Here is a 14,757-nt window from a genome sequence, read left to right as displayed (position 1 = left end):
AATGACCACACCATCCAATGCGTACTGTGGAGGAAGTTGCCACGCTGTCATGACTTTTTCAGTTTTGGACACAAAGAATTTTTTCTGGCAAATCAAACTTGACTACAAGTCGTCACTGCTGACCACATTCAGCACGAGTTTCAGCCGATACAGATTCCTGTGAATGTCATTTGGAATAATTTCAGCCAGCGAGGTATTTCAGAGGTCACTGGAGCAAATCTTTGCTGGGGTACTTCTTTGCCATCATTGTCGATGACATACTCATGGGTGGCAAGGACTTGGAAGAATACGAAGCAAATTTAAAGAAGGTTCTCAACAGAGTCTGGAAGCTCAAGCCCCAGAAGTGCAGGTTTCGGCTAAACCAGGTCAGTTATGTAGGCCATGTTTTCATAGGAGAAGCCCTGCAGGTGGACGCTTAAAAGACTAGGGCAATCAGTGAAATGCCAGTACCGACAGACGTGACAATGCTACAAAGCTTCCTGGGCATGGTCAACTACCTTGGAAAGTTCATCCCGAACTCCAGTGATCTTACTGCCCTGCTAAGGGAGTTGATGCACAAGGATGTGGAGTGGACCTGGCATGAGAGCAACAAAACGCATTCCATGCGTCACAGTATGGTCTGGGTGCAGCATGCCTGCAGGATGGAAAACCAGTGATCTACGCATCCAGGTCACTTACCACCACGGAGACCAAATACACCCAAATAGAGAAGGAGTTGTTGGTAGTAGTTTTTGTCTGCTCAAAATTTAATGACTGCATTTATGGTAGACCAGTGACCATAGAGACAGACCACTTACCTCTGGTCACAATTCTGAAAAAGCCAATCCACGTGGCCCCTGCACGATTACAGAGAATGATGCTCGGGCTTCAGAAATACAACATGACTTTAATTTACAAGTGCGGAAAAGAAATGCCCTTGGCCGATGCGCTATCACATGCTCCCAGAAAATGCTTTACTGTTAATTTCCACAAATACAATGTATAACAGGAGCCCCTGGAAATGGGGACCGCCACCAACTGAGCAAGCTGAGGAAGACAGTAATGCACATCTCCTCCTCCTGGTTGGATGAACTGAGACAGAACATGGCTCACGACACAACTTTGAAGATCCTGAGCACTTTTATCAAGAGCAGCTGGCCTGACAAGCAATTCAGCCTACCACCTGAAATGCATCCTACTTCCCATTCCGGGATGAATTACTCATCGATGATGGAATCATAATGAAAGGCCTGAGAGCAGTTCACTGAAAAACATTTATGTCAACATCCTGCACAGAGGGCACCCAGGGGTAGAAGCACCCAAATGCAGGGCTAGAGACATAGTTTTTTGGACAGGGATGACTGAGGACATAGACCAAGAGGTGCAAGCTTGTTCAATGTGCAATAGCACCAGACTGCACTAACAAAGAGCCACTGCAGTTTCCTGTGGTGCCAGACTGCCCCTGGTCAACCGTGGTAACAGACATCTTCAAATGGCAAGGTCAACAGTATTTGGTTCTTGTTGATGGTTTGAGTGGAAGAGCAAATTGTAATGAGGATGTGGAGAGTCTGCAGAGGGATATAGTTAAGCTGGATGAGTGGGCAAAGGTCTGGCAGATGGAGTAAGTGCGAGGTTATCCACTTTGGCAAGAAAAATAAAAGAGCTGAATATTATTTAAAGGGTGAAAAACTACAGCATGCTGTTGTGCAGAGGGACTTGGGAGTGCTTGTGCATGAATCGCAAAAAGTTAGGTTGCAGGTGCAGCAGGTTATTAAGAAGGCAAATGGAATGTTGGCTTTCATCGCTGGAGGAATTGAATTCAGGAGTAGGGAGGTCATGTTGCAACTGTATAAGGTACTGGTGAGACCGCACCTGGAGTACTGTGTCCAGTTCTGGTCTCCATATTTGAGGAAGGATATACTGGCTTTGGAGACAGTCCAGAGGAGGTTTACTAGGTTGATCCCTGGGATGAAGGGGTTGACTTATGATGAAAGATTAAATCATCTAGGATTGTATTTGCTCGAGTTCAGAAGAATGAGAGGAGATCTTATAGAAACATATAGGATTATGAAGGGTATGGATAGGATAGATGTAGGAAGGTTTTTTGAGCTGGCCGGGGAAACTAAAACGCGAGGACACAGTCTCAAGATTCGGGGGAGTAGATTTAGGACAGAGATGAGGAAAAATAGTTTTTCCCAGAGAGTAGTGAATGTTTGGAATTTTCTAACCAGGGAAGTGGTTGAGGCTGCCTCATTAAACATATTTAAAATTCAGTTAGATAAATTTTTACATGATAGAGGAATTAGGGGATATGGGGAGAAGGCAGGTAGGTGGAGTTAGGTCATAAATTAGATCAGCCATGATCGTATTGAATGGTGGAGCAGGCTCGATGGGCCATCTTTGGCCTACTCCTGCTCCTACTTCCTATGTTCCTATGTTACTTGAGATAAACCTTTTACCCAACGTCATTATGGGGCTCCCCACACTCTGCTGTCGAACAATGGCACCCAGTTCACCAGTGAGAAATTCAGACGCTTTGCAACAACATAGGATTTAAACTACATCACTAGCAGCCCGGAGTACCCACAGCCAAATGGGTTGACTGAAAGAGCCGTGAGGAGCACAAAGGAACAGATGGAGAAGTTCCACAGGGAAAATACGGATGTGTTCCTAAATCTGCTGAACCTAAGGACCATCCCCGGCAATGCCATATTGGGTTCTCTGGCACATTAGGGTCAGTGTCCATGCAAACATGGACGACTCTGCCTGTGGCAAGGAGACTCTTGGAGCCTAAGCTCAAGAAACCACAAGAAATTAAATCCCAACTGCTGAACAGGAGGCTAATACAGAAAAGGGGCTGTGACAGAAACAGCCGGCCGCTCGTGCCATTAGCAGAAGGACAATTTGTAAGGATGCAGACTCCACAGGGCTACGACCATAGGGGCAGAGTCGAAAGGAGCTGCCAGGAGCCCAGGTCACACCTGGTAAAATCAGAAGGAAGGGTGTATCGGAGAAACCGTCAACACATCTATTCCGTAAGGGAGCCACCCCCATCCCAAACCATTCCTGATGAGACTGTAAACCAGGATCTGCTACATCAACCCAGGGTAGGCAGAGCTCCTTCAGTAACAACCCATGAATCAAATGGCCACAACCCCAAGACCACGAATGGCACATCCTTTCAAGCTGAAGCACCCCAAGCATCCACTTCCACCAATGGCTACTACATAATACACCGGGTGCACGTGTAAGACCAACCCAAAATATCGGGATTAAATTGGGCTGACTGTTCACTGCTGAACTATAATTATTGTAATGTACAACACCTACATGGATTGTGATATGCGAAAGGGGTTGCACAAGAAGGGGATGTAGACAGCCATTTCGATTGGCTGTCTGCACCCGCTGCAGCCACTGTACTTGCTACGATACTATTGAGTATGCACGAGTCCCCGCAAAGCGCACTAGTTGAAAAAGGAAACGGTGCTCAGTTGGTGGCGGACCCCATTTCCAGGGGCTCCTGTTATACATTGTATTTGTGGAAATTAACAGTAAAGCATTCATCAGAGGTTGCCGTTTTGTGTTGTCTGTTGATGCATCAACAAACACTCTCTCTCTCTCTCTCTCTCTCTCTCTCTCTCTCTCTCTCTCTCTCACCCCTCCCCTCTCATTCTCTCTCCCTCACCAAAGAGAATAGCATGTTTTTTTCTCTCTGTTTGCAAAACCACATGACCTCTCTTAGAACAGCAAACTTCAACTAGACTTGGATCACTGGCACCGGCAAAAGATTAATCAGTTTCTGAGCCTGAACATCTATTCCTTTAAAGACAATAGTCCATTTCCATTCCACAACATCAGTCCAATTAACGTCTACATGTGGTCTTTGTAAGCACTGTTCAAATTCATTGCATAGAGTCTATGCTTAGGCATAAAACTTGCATTTCAAATGAGATGTCTTTTGTGAAATGTTAATATCTTTAGTGGAATGTAAACTGAGAGGGTCTGTTTAGTTCCTAAACTAAACCCCCACAATCTAGTCCTTTTTATATATATATATATATATATATTTATATATATATATAAAAATATGCTGATATATAAATATATATTTTTTAAATTGTAATTTTATTAACCCATAACAGTATTATCTCAAATGATTCAGTTCAGATTTTATTGTAAGCATTGATATCCCAGTGTATTTCTAGGAATTAATGTTTTTGCCGCCTCCTTCCTCCATCTTCCAAAATTTGGTAGCTTGCATGTACAGATGTTGAAATTCATTTACCAATTATGCATGTGTTCTCCTATTACTTAATATCATACATTTTACCATATTCTTCCTCTGCATTGACTTTACCTTCAGTTAGTTGTATCATGCAATTGTGAAATTATCTTCCTAGTTCAGATCATTTACTTAAGTGTGAAAAAAATGTTAAAAGAAGTCCATTACCAGTCCCCGCTTTCCATCTCCTGCTAGTTTCAGTAAGGATATTTAACCCCACATTATCACCGACAGCCAGTTTGAGTTTTCACCCCAGTATTTGTCACAGACTATGCAGGTGCCAGATATTCCCTATCTGTAGTTTGGTACTTTTACCCCAGCCTTTATGAATTTTTAAGTACAGCTGTCACTTCACAAGAGACCATTTCATCATATAACCATTTACAGCACGGAAACAGACCATGTCGGCCCTTCAAGTCCGTACATTCACCAATGTATTTTTGTACAGGTCACCCCTGAAGACACTAACTCCTATTGTTGCGTGATATTGAACTTGCTTCCGTCTGCCAATACAGATCCCAATTTCTGGAGGTGTAAATGATCTCTAATGCAGGGTTCCTGCAAGTCCTAATGTACAATGCTGGATACTCCATTTAAATAGTAGTACATGGTCCTAGAACATCACTCTAAATACAATTGTACCCTCCTGAATGCTCATTGTAATGGAAATACATGCTTCTATTGGTATGATGCAAACTCTCCAGGCAAAAACGAGTTTCTGCAGTCAGGCATGCTTCCAACAAAAACTCCCTGCGTGCAGATAGATGCAAGGTGCTGTATTTGCAGTTGCTTGCTGTTGGAGACCCCAGTTGCTACTGATGCATGTGACCAGAGGTTCCTCAAAGGTGTCATTGCATGTTACCAGAGGCATCTTTGAGATACAGGTACATAATTTCTGAAGGATCTTTGCAGATACAAGTACATGCCACTAAAGGCATTCTGCAGGGATATATTACTCAAGGAGGTTTCATTACCAGTCAGGCAGCAGCACACACTTTTCTCAGCAGGAACACATGTTTGTGCAGCTGGTATATTAGATCCTCCTTGACCACCTGCTGACATCCCTCAACATGATACATAAAAATAGAGGTAAGCAAGAAGTCTGCAGATGCTGAGATACAGTGCAGTACACAAAATGTAGGAGAAACTCATCAGGTCATGTAGCATTCATAGGAAGTAAAAGGTAGTCAGCGCTCTGGGTCTGAGCCCTTTTTGAGGTACCTGATAAGATTATGAGAGACATGGATAGGGTGGGCGGCCATCACCTTTTTTTCTGGCAACAATAGCAAATTCCAGAGGATATCTTAGGAGAGTGGAGAAAAAGTTAGGTATTTTTACCCAAAGACTGGTGTGTGCCTGGAATGCATTGCCAGGGGTGTGATGGTGGCTGGTACAATAGGGACATTCAAATTAGATAGGTACAAGAATAAGGTTATAGATAGGAGGTAGGGAAGTATTAGAATATTGTGGTCTAGGTTTGTATTGGTTGGCAATAACGTCATGGTCTGTACTGTTGCTGTATAGGTTCTCCAGCACTCTGTTCTAACACTGCACCAAAAGTGAACTCCATCGCTTCAGGGTGAAGTTTTTAATTGGAGGGGCCAGGGAATTGAGAAGACTGTTGCTAATAGACTGCTCACATTTTTTTCCCAGACATACAGCATGGTAACACGCCATTTCAGCCCACAAGCCCGGGCCGCCCCATTACACCCAATTGACCTACAACTCCCCCGGTACATTTTGAAGGGTGGGAGGAAACTGGAGCCCCCGAAGGAAACACAGACATGGGGAGAACGTACAAACTCCTTACAGAATTCAAACCCCGGTCCCAATCGTTGGTGTTGTAAGGGCATTGCACTAATCGCTACGCCAACCGTGCCGTTCCACAGGGATGGTGATTGGGCTGAATCCCATTTCCTGTTTGACATGCTAACTTGTTTTTAATTATTTTTTAGCTCATGACTGAGATTCTGTTTGGAATGCGGCTGATTAAGTTCTACACCTGGGAGGACCACTTCATTGAAAAAGTTGATAATTACAGGAAGAAGGAGCTGCATCATCTCAGAATTATCAAGTATCTGGATGCAGTTTGTGTTTACATGTGGGCGGCCCTTCCTGTGGTGATTTCCTTTGTCACTTTTGTCACCTATATCCTGATGGGGCACCAGCTTACTGCTGCCAAGGTCAGTCACATCTTTTGAATGCAGCAAAAATCTTTCAACTATATTTAACCCCCTTCCAGTTCCCAGATGCCCAAAAATCTTCAACAGCACAGCAAAGTGGACAGGCCTGTCAAACTCAGCATTGTTTCTTGGACATCTCCCCATTCAACCCTTTGGGGAAATGTAAAGGTCTAGAGATTCATCTGTGTATATCCCCAAAATAACATAAAAGAAGAAAATTGCATAAATCAACTTATATTTGTGAAACTTGCCCACATGATGGTAAACATTTGAACAATGTCCAAAATTCATTGCTGGGGAGACAATTACATTGATTTGAATCTCATCTCCACTGTTTTCTCACAGGACAAATTTAATAACACTCGAGGCGAGGGTGGCTATTCCAAAAGGAGGACACGGTCATAGGTTACCACAGTGTATTTAAAAATATATATATTTTAATAACAAAGTGTGGGTGTGTGTGGTAATCTATGACCTTGGCCTCCTTTTTGGAAATGGCCACCCTACTCTAGGCATGTGGCAGTATCAGAATCAGGTGTATTGTCACTTAACCTATCTGCAGTATTTCTCTCTGCAGACTCTCCCCATTCCCTTGCACAATTTGCTTTACCACTCAATTTAGTTAGATGAACAAACTAAGAAACTCGACAGTCAGTTCCTCTATCCATGCTAATACATTATCCCCAAATCCATGTATCCTTATTTTGTGGATAGATCATTTATGTGGAGCCTTATTGAATGCCTTTTGGAAGTATGAATACAACTTTCATCTGTTCCCCTCTCATCACTCGCTCATTATATCCTGAACTCTAGAAAACTGGTCAGACATGACCTGTCCTTCCTGAATTCTTGCTGAGTCCCCCCAATGGATCCATTTCTATCCAGCTATTACTTCTTTAATGATATCTTCAAGCATTTTCCTGACTGCAGATGTTCCACTAATTGGCCTATAATTACCTGCCTCTTTTACATAGTAGCATGACATTTGATGTCTTCCAGTCCACCAGGACCTTCCCAGTGTCCAGAAAATTATTCTAAATAATCATTAATACCTCTACTATAACTTCCACCATTTATTTCAGTCCCCTAAGATGTATTCCATCAGGTCTAGGGGACCCCTAGTTTGTTCAACACTGCTGCTTTAGTGATAGCACTCGTATCGAGGTCTTCACCTCCCATCGCATCCATAATGTTTCTCTTTGACAAGTTAGACATTTTTTCCACTGTAAAGACTTGAGGTTTTTCCACATTCCCCAACATTATTTCCCCGACTCATCTTCCAAGGGACCCATGTTCACTTTAGCCATACTTTACTGCTTTATAATCATACCAACTTTCATGTCTGTTTTTGCATTTTGTGCAAGTTTAATTCCTTTATTATTGGTTTTTAAATTTTTACCAATCTTCCACTTTGCTTGTGCTCTTGCTGAATTTGCATACATGAGGATTTACATAGAAAACAGGAAATTACAGTACAGTGCAGGCCCTTCAGATCACGATGTTGTGCTGACTTGTATCAACTTAATCCACAACAATTTAATACTTTCCTACCTCACACCCATAATGCTCTATTTTTCTTACATCTATATGCCTGTCTCGGAGTCTTTTAAATATCCCTTTTGTAGCAGCCTCCACCACCACCCCGGCAATGCATTCCAATAACTCTCTGTGTATATAAAAAAAATCTTCCCCTCAAATTTCCTTCATTAACCTTAAACAGATGTCCCTTGATATTTGCTACCGTCACCCTGGAAAAAGGGACTGGTTGTCTATCCTATCTATGCCTCTTGTAATCTTACATATCTCTATTAAGGTACCTTTCATCCTTCATCACTCCAAAGAGAAAATCCTAGTGCTGTCAACTTTTATTTTTAACCTTTAATTTGATGCCTTCCTTTATTACCTTAGTTAACCAAGGCTGGCTTTCCCTATCCTTAATGATCTTGTTTTCAACTGGAATATACTTTAATTGAGCCCTGTGAAAAATCTCTATGAAAGTGCCCTACTTTTCCTTAATTGTCTCACCCTAGAGCCTGTGTTCCCAATCTGCACTAGCCAACTCCTTCCTCATCCTGTTCAAGTCTCATTTGTTTAGTCAAAACTTACTGGTTTGATGTGAAAAATTCAATCATCTTGTGATCACTCCTTCTGAGAGGATCCCTAATTGCAAGATCATTATTCTTACCTGTCTCATTGCACAGGGACCAATATGCTCTGATGGAGGTTCAAATGGAGATGCTCTGTAAAGCAAGTCATCCAGTGTGTTAGATTGATCAGTGGAGAGGAGACCCCATTGTGAGCACCAAATCTACAAACTAGATTGTAACAACTGCAAATGAATCACGGGAATGTCTGTGAAATCCCCAGAGAGTGGGAAGGGAGAAGGTAAAAGTGCAGCTGTGGCACTTCCTATAACTGTTTGATTCGTGGAGATACCAGAGCAGATGAGAGACTGAACCATTTCTTCAAAATTCAGAAGGGGGAAGGAAAAGTCTGATGGTGACATCTTTCTGTCGGTGACAGAAGTTCTTCTCTCCCTCTTTCCATCATTTTTTTTCGACATTTAGATCATTTCACTGCCAAACTTTTTTCCTGCGACCATCTCATATAGAACCACAGAACATTTTGGCCCCTCTAGTCTGTGCCGAACCATTTTTTTGTGCCTAGTTCCACTGACCTGGACCCAGTGCATAGCCCTCCATACCTCTCTCAACCATATACCTGTCCAAATTCTTCTTAAATGTTAAAATTAAGCCTGCATTCTCCATTTTAGCTGGCAGCTCATTCCACATCCCCACCTTCTTCTTCTGGCTATCCATCCCATAAGATGATAATGGTTCCTTTCAGTCAGTTTGTGGGATTTGATGTGAGGATACCCCTCTCCTCAGAAATGAACAGCGTGTGTGTGAATGGATTAAGATGAGCTGGGGTTGCACTGGTCCAGACCCACCCTCTCGACATTCCCTCCTGGATCCAGCATCATGGTGAGGTCCACGACAGCTGGGGGAAGTTTCAGTGAATGGCCAGACCAAGCTTCAATGCAAGGGATGCCCTTTCCGTGTTTCGCAGCACATGTTTGCTAGATGCCCATTGTCTATGAGAGGGTTCGTCTGCTCTTTGACAGGTCTTGCTTTTCATCCTGCAGGGTGTCTAGCCACCCTCCTCACCAGGCAGGTCTGGAGGGGGATCCGGTTTAGTACTGGGTTGCATGGTACCAGAAGCACTCAGATGAGTGACCTAATCCCCTTTCACCCATAACCAATGTCCTCTGGCTTTTACCTCGCATACCCTCAGTGGAAAAAGCATATCCACCTCAAAATTTTAAATACCTCTATCAAATGTCCCCTTCTTCTTCTGTGCTGAGGGTCTAAAGTCCAAACTTGTTTAACTTTTTCCTGTAACTCAGTTCCTAAAGTCTGGACAACATCCTAGTAAATCTTCTCTCCACTCTTTCTATCTTATTGATATCTTTCATGTAGTTAAGTGACCAAAACTACACACATTACTTCAAAATTGGCCTCATCAATGACTTCTACAACTTTACCATAACATCTTAACTCTTATGCTCAATACTTTGATTTATTAAGGCCAATATGCCAAAAGCTCTCTCTATAAACCCTATCCACCTATGATGCCACTTTCAGGGAATTATATATCAATATTTCCAGATCCCTCTGATCTACCGCACTCCTCAGTGCCCGACCATTTACTGTGTATGTCCTTTCCTGGTTTGTCCTTCCCAAATGCAACACCTCACCCTTGTCTGCATTGAATTCCATCTTCCATTATTCAGCCCATTTTTCCAACCTGTTTAGATACCTCTGCAAGCTTTGAAAACCTTCCACAATGCCTCCAATCTGAGTGTCATCTGCAAACTTATTGATCCGATTTACAACATTATCATCCAGATCATTTTTTTGGAATATTTTATTTAAGAAATTTAAAACAACATCCATGTGTACATATTCAAAAAGCTTCAAGAGAGAAAAAAAAATACACGTGGTATATATCCAGATCATTGATATAGATGACAAACAGCGATGGTCCCAGCACCAATCCCTGAGGCACACCACAAGTCACAGGCCTCCAGTCGGAGAAACAATTATCTGGCTCCTCCCATCCAGCCATTGTTGAATCCAGTTCACTACTTCACCATGAATACCTAGCATCTGAACCTTCCTGACAAACCTTATCAAAGGCCTTAATAAAGTCCATGTAGACCAGGAGGTCGGCAAACATTTTAAATCATTTACCTCTTTGTGGAATCCTTGATCTCTCATTAACCCCCCAAGCATGTAAAATAAATATTACCAATGATACATTTCTCTACAGACTAGACATTTATCAACCTCTTGGACAGTATCATTGACCCCCCATGGGTCAGTATAGACCACTTTGCTGACCCCTGATGTAGTCAATATCCACAGCTTTTCCTTCATCAACTTTCCTGGTAACCTCCTCGAAAAACTCTATAAGATTGGTTAAACACAACCTACCACTATCCAAAATAATTTCCTGGCTATCCAAATAACTGTATATCAGATCTCCTAGAACATCTTCCAATAATATACTTTCCAAGGTTACTTTTGGAGACTTTTTTAAACAATGGAACAATGTGAGCTACCTTCCAATCCTCTGGCACCACACCCATGGCTAAGGACATTTTAAATATTTCTGGCAGAGCCCCTACAATTTCTACACTCTTCTCCCTCAAGGCCCGAGGGAATATCTTGTCAGGCCCTGGGTATTTATCCACCCTTATTTCCATTAAGACAGCAAGCACCTCCACCTCTTTAATCTGTTTAGGTTCCATGACTTAACTGCTTTTCTTACTTCCTACAACTCGGGGCCATTTTCCTGAGTGAAAACTGACGAAATAAAAACCCATTTAAAATCTTCCCCCATCTCTTTTGCCTCCATACAAAGATACCACTCTGATCTTCAAGGGGCCCAATTTTGTCCCTTACCATCCTTTTGCCTTTAATATACCTGTAGAAACCTTTAGGACTTTCCTTCACATTGTCTGGCAAAGCAACCTTATGCCTTCTTTTAGTCTTACTGATTTCTTCATTTGCTTGCATTTTTTATATGCCTCAAGAAACTCATTTCCTCCATGTTGCCAATTCCTGTTTGATACCTCTCTCTTATTCCGAACCAAGGGTTCCCCAATATTCCCCGAAAACCAAGGTTCCCTGTGCCTGCTAACCTCACCTATGATCCTAACATAAACATACAAACTCTGTACTCTCAAAATATCACCTTTGAAGGTCCTCCACTTACCTTGCACATCCTTGGCTGAAAAACAATTTATCCCAATCCATGCATTTTAGATCCTTTCTCATTTCCTCAAGATAGGCTTTTCTCCAATTTAGAATCTCAACCCGAGGCTCAGACCTATCCTTCTCCATAATTATCTTGAAACTAATAGCATTATGATTGCTAGTCCCAAAATGTTCCCCTGCACATACTTCTGTCACCTGTCCTGCCTCATTCCCTAATAGGAGATCCAGTATTGCACTCTCTAGTTGGTACCTCTATATATAGATTCAGAAAACTTTCTTGAACACATTTGACAAACTCCAAGCCATCCAGCCCTTTTACAGTTTGGGAGTCCCAGTCAATATGTGGAAAGTTAAAATCTCCTAATATCACAACCTTATGTTTCCTGCAGCTGATTGCTATCTGTTTACAGATTAGCTCCTCCAATTCTCATTGACTATTGGGTGGTCTATAATACAACCCCATGAGTGTGGTCATACCTTTACCATTCCTCAGCTCCACCTCAGTAGATGAGCCCTCTGGTCTGTCCTTTCTGAACACAATTGTGATATTTTCCTTGACGAGCAATGCCACTCCTCCCCCTTTCATCTGCACCCCTTGCCCCCCCCCCCCTCCATTTTATCGCATCGTAAGCAAAGGAAGCCTGGAACATTGAGCTGCCAGTCCTGCCCTTCCCACCCAAGTTTCACTAATGGCTATGTCATAATTCCACGTGAGAATCCATGCTCTAAGCTCGTCTGCCTTTCCTACGATACGTCTTGATAGATGAACTTTATAATTTCCACCACATTCAACTCGTTGACTTCAAATGGTGTATGGAATTCTCGCATCATCTTTTTCCTTCTCGATTCCTCTCTTTGCTCTGGCACTCTGGTTCAAATCACCCTGCAAATCTAGTTTAAACCCACTGCAGTAGCACTAACAAACCTTCCCACAAGGATACAAGTCCTTTCCAGTTCAGGTGAAAACCACCCAGTCGGAACAGGTCTCACCTTCCCTGGAAGAGAGTCCACTGATCCAGAAACCTGAAGCCCTCCCTCCTGCACCATGTCTTTAGCCCTGCTTCCAGGTCACCACTTCTCACTCTGCCTGCAAACATTCCAGAACTGATCTTTCACTCCCTCCAGCCCAACCCATCTTTCCCTGTTCTATAATTCTAATTTGTCCTCTCTGTACCCACTCTATCCACCTTATACATTCTTCCCTAACCCATTCCCCACTTTTCTTTTCTCTTATATCCTCCCTTTTCCTCATTGCAGGTATTCACAGTCTTGGCTTTGGTGGGAATGCTAATCATGCCCCTGAATAACTTCCCATGGGTGCTGAATGGGATGCTACAAGCAAAGGTCTCCTTGGATCGGATCCAGCAATTCCTGCTGCTCTCTGACCAGAATCTCAGGACCTACTATAGGGCAGGTAAATCAGTGAAGTCAATCTTGCTTCCATTTGTCAGTTCAGTAGATATTTACTGAGAAAGGTCAGAATATTTAACTGAGTTTCACATTGTAGCATCCAATTTGTTGTGTATTACCTTTCTAGCTATATTTTATAGTCCCCTGACACAAGCACATTTTTGAACTGACTTTAGGGGTGATATGGCGAGCGTAGCAGTTAGTGCAATTCTGGTACAGCACCAGTGACCGGGCTTTGAATCTGGTGCTGTCTATAAGGAGTTCCTGTGACTGCATGGATATCCTCCAGATGCTCCAGTTTCTTCCCATCGTTTAAAAATCATATGGGGGTTGTAGGCCACTTGGGTGTAATTTGGCAGCATGGGCTTATGGGCCAAAAGGGCCTGTTACTGTGCTGTATGTCTAAATTTAAATTTAATGTATTATAGTGGCCCGCGCACGGACAAGATAACGGGCCCGCAAAATGTCCGGCAACTGTGCGGACCTGGGGGGGACACTGGCTGTTCCCAGGTGACCTCCGCACTCTGAACTCTGATGGGAATGCCAACCAACCTGAGGCCGGCGCTCCAATGACTTGGGCCCCTGATGTTAGCGCCAGGCACTCATACAAGCAGAGCTGAAAACGCAATAAAGCAGTCTTCAATTTTGACTCCTCATGTGTGTGTCTTCCTTCCTCACTCGTTGTAGTGTATATGCTACAGTATCCTAATACACAAAAGATATTGTAACTTAATAAAGGGTTCAGGCCTGAAATATTGGTTACCCTTTACTTCCTATAGATTTTGTGCCAGCACTTTTGTGTCCTGTATTGCACAACAATCCCAGCACCTGCAGACTTTCCTGTTCAACTTAATGTCTCCTGCACCAGGTTAAATTCCAGCTCTTGCTCTCAACTAAATTTTTTCCTAAATAACTTTCTAGATTAACTTTTCTGCGCACTTGATATACTATTGAAAAGTCCTGAAACACTGGAACTTTTTGCCTTGTGCAGGCAGACCTGAGAACCTTAACCTAGCAGTTGAGCTGCATAATGCTACCTTCTCCTGGACTACCAATGAAACTTCTGGTGACCTAAATAATCAAGAGACTGAGCATGTTGGCAGCCTGATGCTGTCGAATCTGAATTTAACATTGAAAAAGGTAAGCTCTTTTTAAAAATAAGGTTATTTTATGTTTTTGTTAGGCAAGGATTAGTCACATTGTCCAATGCTTACCAATATTATACTGCACTTATTTCTATTTTTTTTAATGGTGTTATAATGTTCACACTGTGAGCAGTGGAAGAAACACAGCCACCATGTTGAGGGTCATTAACGACTGTTTTTATCCACATTCAACACGTCCCAAAAAGGGCAGCAGGAGCTCAGTCACTTGGTACATTGTGACGTCATAATCGCTGCCCAGGGTGGGCGCTGGAAGGGATGCTGGAGTCAGAGAGAAACCTCTGACGACGCCATTTCCCCATGGCTGTCTCACCATGTGGCAATACAAGCAGGGCCGGTTCGCCATGAGGATGTGCATCGCCACACAACCCCCCCCAGAACCGGCCTACGCATCCTGTCCCTTTGGCGGCCGGCCCCGGCGTTGGACGCAGCCGTCTGCACCGGCTATGATGTCCAGA

At 43.0% G+C, this 14,757-nt stretch overlaps 1 protein-coding gene across 13 annotated transcripts in view; it reads left to right on the top strand.

Annotated features, from left to right (window-relative positions):
* Positions 1 to 14,757, top strand: part of abcc10 (ATP-binding cassette, sub-family C (CFTR/MRP), member 10) — a 198,305-nt gene that overhangs the window by 61,874 nt on the left and 121,674 nt on the right. For all 13 annotated transcript variants that reach the window (XM_069887931.1, XM_069887927.1, XM_069887929.1 and 10 more), the window contains 3 exons: positions 6,217 to 6,444; positions 12,984 to 13,140; positions 14,128 to 14,276. In XM_069887931.1, coding sequence (XP_069744032.1) covers positions 6,217 to 6,444; positions 12,984 to 13,140; positions 14,128 to 14,276 — 534 coding nt within the window. The remainder of the gene's footprint in view (positions 1 to 6,216; positions 6,445 to 12,983; positions 13,141 to 14,127; positions 14,277 to 14,757) is intronic.

Source organism: Narcine bancroftii, chromosome 6, assembly GCF_036971445.1.
Source record: "Narcine bancroftii isolate sNarBan1 chromosome 6, sNarBan1.hap1, whole genome shotgun sequence".
NCBI classification, from domain to species: Eukaryota; Metazoa; Chordata; class Chondrichthyes; order Torpediniformes; family Narcinidae; genus Narcine; species Narcine bancroftii.
Note: the sequence above shows the minus strand (reverse complement) of the source record. Positions and strands in the feature narration are given on the sequence as shown.